Source organism: Python bivittatus, unplaced genomic scaffold (genome assembly GCF_059951505.1).
Source record: "Python bivittatus isolate LINGU-HERP-01145 unplaced genomic scaffold, Pbiv_v1 ctg000080_np1212, whole genome shotgun sequence".
NCBI classification, from domain to species: domain Eukaryota; kingdom Metazoa; phylum Chordata; class Lepidosauria; order Squamata; family Pythonidae; genus Python; species Python bivittatus.
In genome coordinates this window covers 27589349-27603125 of record NW_028277035.1, presented here as the reverse complement: position 1 = coordinate 27603125, position 13777 = coordinate 27589349, and the positions used below count along the sequence as shown (strand labels likewise).

The 13777-nt window shown below is 39.9% G+C and overlaps 1 protein-coding gene across 4 annotated transcripts in view; it reads left to right on the top strand.

The window, feature by feature from the left end:
- The window catches only part of ARHGAP26 (Rho GTPase activating protein 26), a 264334-nt gene that overhangs the window by 244557 nt on the left and 6000 nt on the right, over positions 1-13777 (top strand). Inside the window, exons 21-22 of one of the 4 annotated variants that reach the window (XM_088133699.1) lie at positions 754-864; positions 10468-10559. The exons of 1 other annotated variant lie outside the window; for it this stretch is intronic. In XM_088133699.1, coding sequence (XP_087989825.1) covers positions 754-864; positions 10468-10559 — 203 coding nt within the window. Of the gene's footprint in view, positions 1-753; positions 865-10467; positions 10560-13777 lie in introns of those variants that run through there. 2 more of the 4 variants (XM_088133700.1, XM_088133705.1) reach the window with 2 other exon arrangements.

Genomic DNA, 13777 nt, shown 5'->3' with positions numbered 1-13777 from the left:
TGTCTGCATAGGAAAAAACTTCTCTGTGGAGTTTCTAGTCCTTCATCTCAGTTATTTCTCAATCTACCAAATGTATACTGAGGGGTTCTTTAATTTATATTTTTGTGGTGGTAGAATTTGATTGGGAGTGGGCTGTCTGTCCTTTCCTTACTCCATTCAGAGTAGAAGAGTCACCCGCCAACTTACTTGTTTATTAAAAACAAACTCCTCTGGGTTTCCAGCATGCAGGGCTCATTTACTCCTAAATGTAAACAGGAAATCATTTTCATGTGCTATGCATGATGACCCAGGGAATAATCCTTTTTTTCCTGAACATAGTACCACAGCAGGTTGTTGCAAAAGTTGCTAACTGTAGAAAAATATGATCAGCAATTTCTGGTAATCAGTGAGGGATATTTGGAACAAAAGGAGGGGTAGGGGGAGAAAATGTGGGTAGCAACGTGAAATGAGATGGCCATAGGACCTTGGGATCTTCTCGCCAAAGACAGCAAAGATGCAACTTGTTAAACCGAATAACAGCAGAACAGGAATGATAGGAAGGCCTGGCTGAGAGTAGGTCTGAGTGTGAGACAGACTCCAATGAAACAAGATACCAGCCTTTAAATAATTTCCCAAATTTTCCATTTGGGGATTTTCTCTAATTCTGCAGAATTTTCCAGGGCACTCATTATTGCTGGACCATGCCTTCAAGACGTTATTTGTTGGTGCTGTGCTTTCCTGTGTCTTGATAAGTTGTTTGGTTCTGTCTTGCAGCCCTCAGAATCCAAGTCCAACGTCACCCCTTTCACCGTCCTGGCCCATGTTCTCTGCACCATCCAGCCCTATGCCCACCTCCTCCACGTCCAGCGATTCATCCCCCATCAGGTCTGTGGCACATTTGCGGTTTTGCTTTGTTTGATTCCTTTGCTGCTGCTGCTGCTGCTGCTGCCGCTTTTATATTTTAAGTTGATCTGCTGTTTTCCCCTGCCTTCCCAAAGCTCTGCATTAGGGCTTAGCTTTTTTGAGTCTGTAGTCCTCACAGTCCCTCAGCTACCATCCGGCATCAAAGGAGGAAACTTTTAATATTCCATGACACTCCAGCCTCATCTTCTTCAGGGGTGTAATGTCTTGAGTAATGTTGGTATACTTGCTTAAATGTTCCATTTATCCCAGCTGCAGTATTGCTATGGAAGAGAAATGCCTTGAACAATAGCTGAGTTTCTGTTTTACTTTTGCCAAATTATTGAATTTTGATGCTTGTGTGCAACAGGTAAGTTTTCATTACCACTCCCTAGAGAGGAAGTGTAGCAGATAAAAGTTAAAATATTCTTTTAAAGTCTGACCCTAGGCTGCCAATCTGGTCTTCTTCTCTTCTCCTCCTAAGGTGCATCCATGAAAATAACTTCAGGAATTCGACCGCGCAAACTACTTGTGCCGTGCAGGACTTGAAAATGTTTATATCCCCACACATATAATATGGGAAATTATTACATGATCTATTGTTCATATTAAGAAAGCAAGTCAACTTCTTAAAATTCAGGCGGGTTAAGTTAAATAGAATGCAGTGGCTTGAAAAGGCCAAGCAGCTTCATTGTATTTTTTATGTTTTCAGTTATTATTTCATTCTGCATATTTGCACAGAATTGGTTGAGAGTTTTAATTACCTTATCTTTCAGGAGGAATTTGTTCACTTATGCCAGAAACAGCATACACTGGCTTTGTTGTGAAATTCCACTGGCTGTCCCTTTTGCACCATCATAATCATAGTCCTGCAAAATACATGAAAATATACTACTCTTCCTTCCCCCAAATCAACTGTTCAGAATAGCTGACAAAGGAAGAAGATTCTTAGCTGGGCCCGTATCACTTTTTGTGAAAGCTTGAGAAAAAGTAACCAAAAATACATAAGCAGCTGCAAAAACAAAATTACTTAATATACACTGCCTATGTACTTAAGTACTTACTTAATTAAGGTGTCTGAATCAGTGTATGTTGATTCATACATACAAATGTTGATCCTGTTGGAAACATTTGTATCGATTTCAAAGCAACAACCTTTGTGATAGAAACAAAGGTTGTTAAGGATGATAGTGCATCCTTAAAGTTTGAGAACTTATCCTGGCAAATCCAGTATCTTCTTGATGACCACCGGCAGAGCTGGGACAGGTATGGTGTGACTATCTTCACCCTCCATGATTTCTCAGAGACTTTTGATATCATTAATTGTGGTGTCCTTCTGGACTACCTATAGGGACTAGAAGAGGGGGGGCACCTAGTGTTGCAGTAGTTCTCCTTTTCCCATGGTTCGTTGATGAGAGGGAGAGGCAAAGCAGATAGCACCTGTGCTCAGGAGGGCCTCTGCATAGATTTATCTTGTGCATCAATTGTCCCTATTCCTGTACCAGGAAACCCTCCTTACAGTGACTCACACTTTGGTCACCTTGTATGTGGATTGTTGCAATGCATTCCACGTAGGACTGCCCTAGAAGACCATTCAGAAGCTGCAGCTGTTCCAGAATGAGGCAGTACTGGCAGTCGTAGGCATGCCTGGGTATGCCCATGTAACACCTCTGCTCCATGAGCTGCACTGGTTACCAGTAAGTTATGGGATGCTATTCAAGATGCTCATTATCACCTATAAAACCTTTCATGGCATGAGGCCTGGTTATTTTAGGAATCACATGTCACCTGTGGTCGATGCATGTCCTGTATGATCAGAGTTGGCATGCTTCAGACCCCATCAATTAAACAGTGTCACAGAGCCAAGGAACAGGCCTTCGCTGTCACAATGCCTGCCCAGAGATTCTGTCGCAATCCCAAGATTTGAGTGACCCCTACCCTGATTTTGTTTAAGCAAATCCTGAAATTCTGGCTCTTTTCTCAGGCCGTGGGCTAGGGAGTATGGCAGGCCCCTTGGGAGTATGTGGTATTGAGAGTTATGGTTTTATTGTTCTCTCTGGATGTCTATTGTTACATGATGATGATGATGATGATGATGATGATGATGATGATGATGATGATGATGCAGTACCTGGAGACAGCAGAATAGAAGAGAAAGAACTGGAGAAAGTCACAAGATACAAAGACCTGCAAATAGAAATAGAATGACTGTGGCAAAAGAAAGCAAAGATAGTCCCAGTAGTAATAGGTGCCTGAGGTGCAATCCCAAAACATCTGGAGTACCACTTGAAGATCATCAGCATTGACAAAATCACCATCAGTCAATTACAAAAGGCAGCTTTATGTGGAACAGCTTATATCCTGCAATGATACCTTTAGTACCATCAAACATCTGCCACATCCTTGGAAAGGAAGGTGGATAAAAATGCCAAATCCAGTCTAAACATCTGGTTGACTGTGCAACCAACCATAATAATAATTTCATCTGCAAATATAAAATAGTAAAATGGCTAATGATCATTGACTGAGAGATCTTTTTCACATCCCTGATTAGCAGTGAATTTCATTGAATAGTGTTGAGCTAGTTATCCTCTGGGTTTGCATAGTGGCTAAGCCATAATTTGGTTCATTTGGTTTTGGCTTAGTTTTTTGCATGTATTCAGGCATTTTGTTTGCAAACCATGATTTATGGCATAATGTATTGTATGAACTACATACAATTATAATTATTTGATAAACCATGGTTAAATTGTGGCTTAGTCTCCTGTGTGGGTCTAGCCATGTTTGAGGAAGACTAGGAATTATTTTCTGGGACACCTTGGCTTCTTTTGGTTTTTTAAACAAACTTTGGAAGCATTTTAAGCATGCTGTTACAGATAAAATGTGATGCAGCTTTCATTAACCTAAATAATAATTGATGCACCTTGGTGGAATTTTGCATTGCCTATTGCAGGGCCAGGTCCCCAACAGAAATCACATTCATACTCCGAGCTCCATTTCTGATTAAAAACTTCATCATAGAGCACAACAAGCCACTAATACAAAGTTACCCTTAAATTGAGGGTTAAGATAGCAGCCTTATGCACCTGGATTAAGTGTTACTTTCTTCTAACTTCATATTTCAGCTTAAAAGCAGATTGAGTTTTAACCAAATATGTTCAGGCAGCTAAAATACAGTATTTAGCTTTTATTAAAAATGCAAACCCATCTTACAAAAAAAGAGCTATGGTTAAAGTGCTAGCATGAAGTGGTACTCTATCAAAGAGGGGGGAGAAAAAGAAGTCATTATCTTCTATTTGATTATTCCTTCATCTGCTGACTTCCTCTTTGTTTTGTCATCATGAGCTACAAGAAATTTAGAAAGCTCCTTCGCAGCATCTGGGGAAAACAGCATCTCAGAGCCGTGCTTCTTTGGATTCTCCGTCCATCATCCCACTATCTCTGAACCTGGGCAAAATGCAGTTTGCTACTGAGTAATTAAAGTTACTTTAATATGCTCTGGATTGGGGCAGAGCATAGAGCCATCTCTAGGACTTGGCATTGATTGTTAGAAGTGAAACACTCTAAAAAAACTGTGTCTGTGATTCTTCTTTGGATCATAGAATGATGAACAAGGTGAGCATGAAACAGCAGGGTTAACATAATCTGTGGATCCCAAACTGTAATTCCCTGCAATCTGATGATAAACCCTATCTCTCTGGGAGGTAGATGGATTAGGCGGGGTGGTAGATTGATTAGTTCATGAAAATTGCATAGAGAGCGCATGTATATTCTATTGGCACACGGATGATAAATAAACAATTCATCAACGTCCAGCCTCCCATTCCCATATGTAATACCTATTAGGCTTTTATTCTGATGTAGGAATGCATCCAGGGCCACAGAATGAGAAGTGTTGGAGGGGAGCGGCACATTTGCAGCTCTTCTCCAAAGTGTACGAGGTCACATGGCCGAAACTCGACTGAGTGCTTTCTTGGCCAAATGCCAGGCTTAAAAGCAAAAATTAAAACAAAGGACTGATTCGAAAGATCCAGGGCTCCTTGATCATCCAAGCCAGCCTTTGAAGGGCGTTGCAGTTCAGAGCATCAAGATGCTGCAAAAGGAAAGAAATGCAAAGTCCAAAATTGGACCATGAACTGAAGGCTATTTTGGCAATGCTATTTCAACTTGTTTTAATTATTAGAGAATGCTCTATGCTTGCCTGCGTTTTCCTGGGTTCCTTCCCATCTTCTAAAAAGTCACACATTTTCCTGAAGAGAGGGGGCCTGGCTGTTTTCTCTTCTGCCCACCTTCCCCCATTGCTCCTTGTCTTCAACCTGTTCTGTTGAGGGTTGAACAAGCTCCCTGGTTAAACTGATCCATTTTCAGGCTTTTGCCTGTCTTTGTGGCTTTCACTTATTTTGGAACCCTAAGCCAACCAGTTGAACCAACTATTGGTGTGACTTAAGTAAAATTTAGAATTGTAAATGTAAGTGTTGGGATGGAGGGACATGGCAAGGCATTTGATGCCTGAAGAGAACCCTACATAAGGGTGCATGTGTCTCATTTTAATATCACTTTTTTCTTGTTTGAAAAGAAGGTAACTTGCATTGGAAATGTTTGAGGGATGTGTCCATGGCTTTTCATTCTGAGCTCATGTGTTACATTTTATGAAAGGGTGTTTGCTGCACCTTTCTGAACAATGTGACTTGATTTTTTTCCTTCTCAATGCAACTTTCCACAACAAAGAAATAGCCCCTTTTGAAATTCTGTCTCTGACTTTGAAGCTCTAAAAATGCTGCAAGAATAAGTCTCAGTGGGACAGATAGAGGGTGGTCTGGTTCTAATTGTGGAGCAGCTCAGAGTAGGTTTGTTTTCTGCCATCCCTTTGGCTTGGAATTCCAGATACCATAAGAGCTCCCACTTGCTATAATTTTGCTGCAGCTTTCCATTCCTGCCATTCAGTCAATTCCCCCCCCCCTCCCCGTTGGCATGCTGTGCACAAGTGATTGTGTGCTTTAAGACATCAGGTTTCTGTTAAGTCAATGGAAAATGCAGTGGTTAAATGTAAGATCTTTTACATCTTGAAGCCCCTGTGGAGAAAGGCATATTTAAAAAGACCCGATCACCTGAACAGCAGTATAATTAATTGCAGAAATTGCTTGGTTCACCCTAATCCAGATAATCTGCTTCAAGGAGCCAACATAGACTTGCATTAAACATGCTTTTACACTTTGGCATGTTCTTTAAAGTGCAAATAAAATTTGCTGGGAGAGGCAGTGATAATTATCAGGATTATTGTGGGCAAAGAGTAGAAACGGAACACTTTCCTTCATTGCCCCAGGCTTGATGAAAATTTCTTCTATTTGCAATGGAAGAAAATTACCCGTTATCTTTGGTGAGGAATTCCCTGCCACTGAAAACATCAGCTTTAAAGGATGTTTAACTACACAACCCGTAACCCGTTGGGTCATCGTTCCAGAGATATTTCCTTCCCTAAACACAGAAACAGAATGAAGGGCAAAAAAGCAGTGGGAGTGTGAGCGACTTGTGACTTGCTGCCGGCTTCCCCATTGACTTTGCTTGTGGGAAGTTGGCAGGAAGCGTCAAAATCTTCCTTTCCACATATAGTATAGACTTGCGCCATTTGCCGTTCCCTCACAACCCTCAGGAGAGCCCTGGTGAAGCTTCCTCCTCCTCCTCCTCCTCCTCCTCCTCCTCCTCCTCAGCTGACCACTGAGGTGGTCACTCCTGCCACTTTGCTGGAGGGAGGTGGAACAAAGGGAGTCACAGACTGTGAGGAATACTGCATTCCCACTCCCCATTCCGGTGTGTCCCCAAGGGCCCCCTCTCTCGAAGGAAAAGGGCTCCCCCATCAACCACCGGCACCCCCAAGCCAGCCCTACCTCACCAGCAGGCATCCAAGTCACTCACTCATCCTTCCTCAACACCCATCACCGTTAAGAGATTTAAAATTTCTGCCTCATTTCCAAAGCAGCCAATCACCACTCACCTGTCAGGCTTTGCTGCCAGCCGATGAGATGCAGGGGACAGTGGGAGGCAGAAAAGAGATTGGGGATGCATGTGCCCTTGACAATCATGTGACCTGGGCTGACCGTGGCAGCACAGCAGTGCTGAAGCAGCCACAAATGTGCCATATTTCAATCCCACAGGAGTCCCCGGGGTGCCTTAGTTCAAAAATTGTTGCCCTGTGATGCACTGTTTTGTCCAGTTGAAGGTTACAGACACAAGAGTTTTAGTAGTCTATAGATTGTCATTAAGACTTCATCAAGAGGAGGAAGAATTAATCCCCCATATTAATTCACCTATTTCACAGATGCTGTTTGCATTTCACAAGTGCACTTCACATGAAAAGATGCATTTCAGGTCATATCTAGCAAAGCCCCGAGTGTATATCCAACAGCCACTGCTAAAAATTGTCTCAAAAAAGACACTCTTACAATAATATTCATGTTCCTCAGTATGAGTGGGAAGATAGTATATTGCGCATGTGAATAATTTTTCCAAAAGTTATTTCCTTTTATTTAACCATGCCATCATCTTTGCCTTCCTTTACTTAAAGCTCTTGATAGAACAATTGAGGTTCAGTTTACTGAACTTAAGAGGCCAGCATTGTTGGACGATTTAACAAACATCTGTTGCAGATCTTCTCATTTGGTTCAGGATAAAGCTGGTCTGGTATTTTCTGATATTAATTATATTGCTGTCCAGGTCATCTGGTTTTCTCTTTACACATTTCTCAGCAGGGGATTTTCAAAGACTGTAAAGGAGCTCAAATTTAAATACCATATTTTCCACTAGCAAAAAAAGCACAGTCTCAGTGCCATTATCACTAATGCATATGGCTTTTCTACAAGGAGAGAGGAGGTGGGGGTGAGCAGCAAGCAAGCAAAGAACTAAAACTGATTAAAGAAATTCCTAGAGAAAAATGGACAAAGGGATGGAATATCACCAATCCATAGAAACTAGGAGCAACAGCCAACCCCTATTGGTTTTTTTTTAATCCTCTGTGCCCTGTGATCAGTTAGATCAATCGTACCTGATCTGCCAACATCTCCTTTTGTAATCCATAGATTACAGTTTAAAGTTTTTTAGAAAAGAGAAAACAATTTCTGTCCTCTCTTCATCAATAAAAAGACTGTTCAACAGTGGTTTAGGGCCCATCCCCAAGGAACAGCAAGGCAGGTCTAAAAGTCTCTTCTTAGCCTCATATGATTAGGAGTCATAAAGCTACTGAGTCCAGTACAACATCTTGCTCAGTGCAAGAATCTAAACTAAAGCATTTGACAGTGGTCTCCTGCCTCAAAAACTCAGTTAGCCTTCCTTGACATAACTGGAAAGTCAAGTTTTCATAGGGTTACTTGATGTTCCAGGGATGCTTCATAAGGGGAAAAAAGCAGAGAAAAAATTGTTTTTCCAAAGTTCTCTTTATGCATCTTTCATAGGTGGTAAAATTAGTAATAATCAACAAACCTCTGGACTGGGCATTCATCTTTCACAGAGCAGAAGACTGCTGGAATTTTCACCTATCTGAAGATAAAGACTAAATGACAACTGATGTTTTGCAACTGATGTTTCCAAGTGTTGGAGGTGTAACATAATACATACTGAATGTCCCCCTGTCTATACCTCCAACATAAGGAATTCACCAAGTTAAGACTGTTTTGCTATTTTTTTATCGTGGATTTGTCAGGTGTTCCTTTCTAGTAATCTTTTTTTAATTTATTAGCTCAAAACAGGAGTTATAGTGTTAGACTTGATGCAATATTTTATGGCATTGAAGTCCCAATTCTAATGCTGGTAATAGCTTATAAAGCAATAAATGGATTGGGGCCCAGCTACCTGAAGGAGCACTCTAGAATCTTGCCTTGAGGGCCTTCCCAGGTGTCCTCATCCAGGGGGTTGGATTTATGTGGTTCCCAAGGAAAGAGCTTTTAAGTGGCACCATTCCATCTTGGAAATACACTTCCCAGATATTGTCTTAGGGCCTACCTTATGGTCATTTTATGAACACCTTATTACCCACCTAAACCTGTTAAGAGCTACTTTAATGTTTTAGATCTTTAATGTTGTGATTTTATGCTGTATTTATTGCCATTGTTATTAGTAATTGCTTGGTAGTGTGCCATCAAGTCAGTGGTGACCCTTAGCAACTACATATATAGATTTTCTCTATCCTATCCCCAACCTGGTCATTCAAGTCTTCCAATGATGCACCCATCACCACTGTAACTGAGTCTGTTCACTTCTGCTGCTGGTCTTCCCCTTCTTCTCTTTTCTTCCACCTTTCCCAGAATCAGAGCCTTCTCCAGAGAGCTGGGTCTTTGCATAAAGTGTCCAAAGTAGGATAATTTGGGCCTGATAATTTGGGCCTCAAGTAAGAAATTTGAGTAGATTTTTTCAATGATCCATTTGTTTGTTCTCTTGGCTGTCTACAGTATTCTCAGGAGTCTTCTCCAACACCAGACTTCCAAAGTATCAATACTCTTTCTATCCTGCTTCATCAAAGTCCGACTTTAGCTTCCATAGAGCATCACAGGGAAAACCATTGCTTGCACTATTCTGATCTTTGTAGGTATAGACACATCAAGGCAACTGAATATCTTTTCCAAGACTTCATGGCTATTCTACCAAGTGCTTTGTGGTGTATTTCTTGACTGCTTGTTCTTGTACTGCTGATGGTTGATTTTAAAAGACAGAAGCTATCCACCACTACAGTATTATTGATACTCCTGATTTTTATCCTATGTGTGCATTGTTTTCTACTGGGACTGTTGTATGTTGTTTTTATGTTGTATTTATACAGTTCTATATTTTTAGATGATTTATTGAGAACTGTTATTAGACTGTATTAAATAAATAAATAAATAAATAAATAAGCAAGTTATGGTTCACTGGACAGCCTTACTGGCTTCTAGTTCATCAAGTTGTAACAGCTTCAGTTAAAGGATGCAGTTAAAGATCCAAAATTCTACAGTAGATGAATTAGCACTGAAAGGACTACCTTAGACCTATTGATTAAGATTCAGGAAATGATAAAAAAAAAAGCATATTTACCAGATCTTCAATTCAAGGTCTTTGCTGCATTGAGAAGCTATTTGTAACAAACGTTAGCTACATTAGTTTCAGTCAAGCCACTGACTAATATTTCTTATCAGCAACTCCTACACCAAAGAACAAATAATCGTTGGTTTGTGGAGTTTATATTCCCTGTATTCTGTCTCTGATTTGCTTTTCACATTTTTTGTAGCATTCTCTGAGATGGTATTGCTCAGTCTATTGGGTAACAGTGTGTATGCCTCAATTTCAAACACTGCAGATAAATCTAAGCAAAATTTCCAAAATGGTGAAATATGGTTTGAAAAGGAAGTATTGTCTCTTTCAGTTTCAGCTTGTTATCTCAAACATTCTTCATTTTTCTCTACTCTAACTAGTGTTTTCCCCTTTAGCATTGCATTTTGCCACTTGGCAGATCTGACATACATTTCAAATATTTGCCAAAAGATTGAGAGATGTTTGTGTCTGCACACGTAAACATGTACAAGCTTATCTTCATGCTGATTTTTAAAATTACTACTGTTTTCACAGTTCCCCATTCCGCAAAGCTAGAGCCCTGTACGCTTGTAAAGCAGAACATCACTCAGAGCTGTCCTTCACTGCAGGGACAGTATTTGACAATGGTGAGTATCTGAGTGGGGTTGCTCCCTACAATGGAATAAAGACCATGGGAAGTGATTTTAAAGGATAGAAGACAGGTTGGATGTGCTAAAATCTTGTGCTTGGCATTAAGTAATGTAAACTAAGACTTGATCCTATCAGAACTGGTGATAAAGAAAAAATGGTACTTTCTTGCTTTCTGAGGAATACTAAGAGCACTGACACTGCTATCTTCAGTCTGAATTTTTGTAATTGAGAGCTAGTTAAATTTCTTTTACAAGGATAAGTGCTGAGTTGAACTTACTAGAGAGAGAACTTCTAGGCATGAAGAGAAGCATTCAGTATGGGGAGATGGAGACACAGAACATGCAGCATCTAATTTCTGGGTGTGAATATTTGGAAACGTGAGCCGAATGCATATTTCCAGAGGAGCATTTCCAACACTGTAGATTTTAATTCAAGTTACATTTAATCGTTTTCATGGAATCATAGATTTGTGAAGACCATAGAATCCAAGCCCCTGTTAAATGCTGGACTTGCAATACAGGATAAAATTACAGCAGCCAAAACAGAAAGGCTTCCAGCCTTAGTTGAAACCCTGCCAATGAAAGAGAGTCCACGACCTCCTGAATCAAATGGTCCCATTATCAACAGCTTCAGCCATTAGGAAATGCTTAAAAAGAAGTGGTGGACAACACAGGCATTCACAGAGGAAGCATGGGATGAAATGTACATGCCTTGCTTGCAATGCCAGTATTTTTGGTCATGAAAGGCTAGTGGATCCTGTGAGAAGTTAGAAGCAGCAGCTGGTAGAGGTCAGAGCTGCAGCCAGCAGTTCACGGAGAGAGAGCTGAGTTTGCAGTAATATAAGATTCATGGTTTTATCTCTGGGCAGATCCCTTCCTTCAGTTCCCTCCGTCACTCATAAATTCCCAGAGGGACACACTAGGAACCAAGGAGAAGGAGATGGCACTGAGAGCTGCATATGACTCTCAGATATAATAAATGTAGTTTTCTGCATATAGTTTTTTGGAAGACTACCCCTATTTATGAAATGTATTCAGTACAGATACACGCACACACACGCACACTGGCCTGTTATTCCTTGAGTGGTCACAGGATTTCCCTCTTGTTAATATTTTAAAATGGTTTCATAAAATACGAATACTGTTTCTTTGTTTCATGCTTATATAGATCAACGTCTAAAGCTCGGAAAGAAGTGCTCCTTTGTTTTGCTTGGTTAGCTATAAGAAGTACTTGGCTATCTTTAAAAGAATGGAAAATAAACTAGGTTCAATATTGAAACAAAATGTTTTAATATTTACATAACTAAGTTCAGTTCTCATTCTGAAAAGGGCTTTTCTTTTGAGCGGGTGCTTTTTCCTCATTTCCTTTGCCTTTATACATATGTCAGTTGGAATGAAATATAAAAGGTGTACAAATTAGGATGGAAAATAGGAAAGGCATGCAGATTAGAAGCAATCTTGTCAGAATCTATGCTCCTAGTCAAGGACTTATTGAAATGAAATTGTAATTTCCATTTGTTAATCTCATTTATCATACAGTATGTATATTAATTTGCAGAAAAGTCTTATCAAATACACTGGGGAGAGGATGGGATTACCAGTAGAGTAATCATAAATGTTAAGACCCTAAAGAAAGTGTCTCTTGTTTCATGGTCTAGAACTGAGATACCATTAACAGAGCACGGTAATTGGTCCTGATTCACTCCTGGGTCCAAAATGTGATTCAAGAAACAGAATTCTGTCCTCACTGGACATATTCACCCTTGTTTCATTAAAATAAAACCTTATCCTCACCTTGCCTCCATTCTTTAACTGATAAAATGATTGTAATCAAGTCATTGTGATGTTGCCACATCTCTTAGTATCTTCTCTCCTGACTAGCCTATAGTCCAGAATTTCTCTGGAGACAGGTTCGAGCCCAAGATTACAGGAGTCATCACCACATGACCATGCAGGACTTACTCTAAAAAGAGGTAGAAATAGGCTAGCTGGTTGTGTAAAGAAGATGAGAGGAATTACATTCTTTTCCCTAACCTCGAACTTGAAGCTTTCTCAGCCACCGCTTCTGGTGACAGCAGCCCCAGTGTTTCTCAAGCCAGATCACGGCATGTGAGTCCAACACGAATTTTCACAGGCACTTCATTTTGGCTGATCTTTTGATTTCTGCACTTGCTCAGACCATAACACTACTCTGAAGAATCCTGCCCCATAATCTAGCTGACTTCTTCTAAATGCTGCTGATCTGATCATAGGATCACTTGGATATGAGGACAGATTTATTGATTATTGAGATCATCCTCTCTTTGAGCCTTAGTAAAGTATTTAAGATAAGCAAGCACCAAAGGATTTTAAAATGTTTTCCCCAGCCCGTCTAATTTTCTGGTTTTATTAAACTTGAGCTACCCTGAGCTAGCCTTATTCTGGTTTTAAGCCAGTAGATTTTTATAAAGCAAGGTGGTAGAAAATGCACAATTTTAATATTAGGTGTAGATATTGCATGAAACATCTGTAAAGAGAAGAAATTGTTCTTCCAGAAGGGTTAAGGATTAGGCTATTATTGACTTATCTGATTCTTGAAAGTTGGGAGCAAAGTATTCAAGAGGAAAAGTACAACATCATTTATAATGTGAATTAAAGTTTTCTCTTAGTGTACCTTGATGAAATATGCCTTGGAGAAATATTGTTGGATCCAGATTTCACCCCAAAGAGAGATCCATGCTAAATTATCAAGAATAGACCATGTGTTTAATTTACAAAATACCAGGTCTCGTTGCTAACTCATCAACACCTTATCTCTATTTCTACTGACTTCTGACTCAGAACCAATTATTTCTTAGTAACAATTCAGACTGAAGCTTCATAGTATAATTACTTTTTTGGTGCTAGAGTATATTGTTTGCCTTATGTTTAGAGAATTTAGTCCAAGATCACCCCAAGAAACAAAGATGACTCCATTACTTTCAACATCTTTCTAAGGGTGTTTATCTTGATGTCTTGATTCATGTTACCCAGCTGTTCTTGTGTTTAATGTCTTCTTAGAATTTAAGTCAGTAAAGGAAGTGTTTTACCAAAGACAACTATAGGAAGTCTCTTTAATGAGCAGGTCAGCAAGAGATTTTTATATAAAGTCCTGTTAGCTCCCAAGAGTGGATTTTACATTATCTGCGTAGAAACAGCAATGGCTTCTTGATAATATTTCCTTCCTTTTTTCCTTC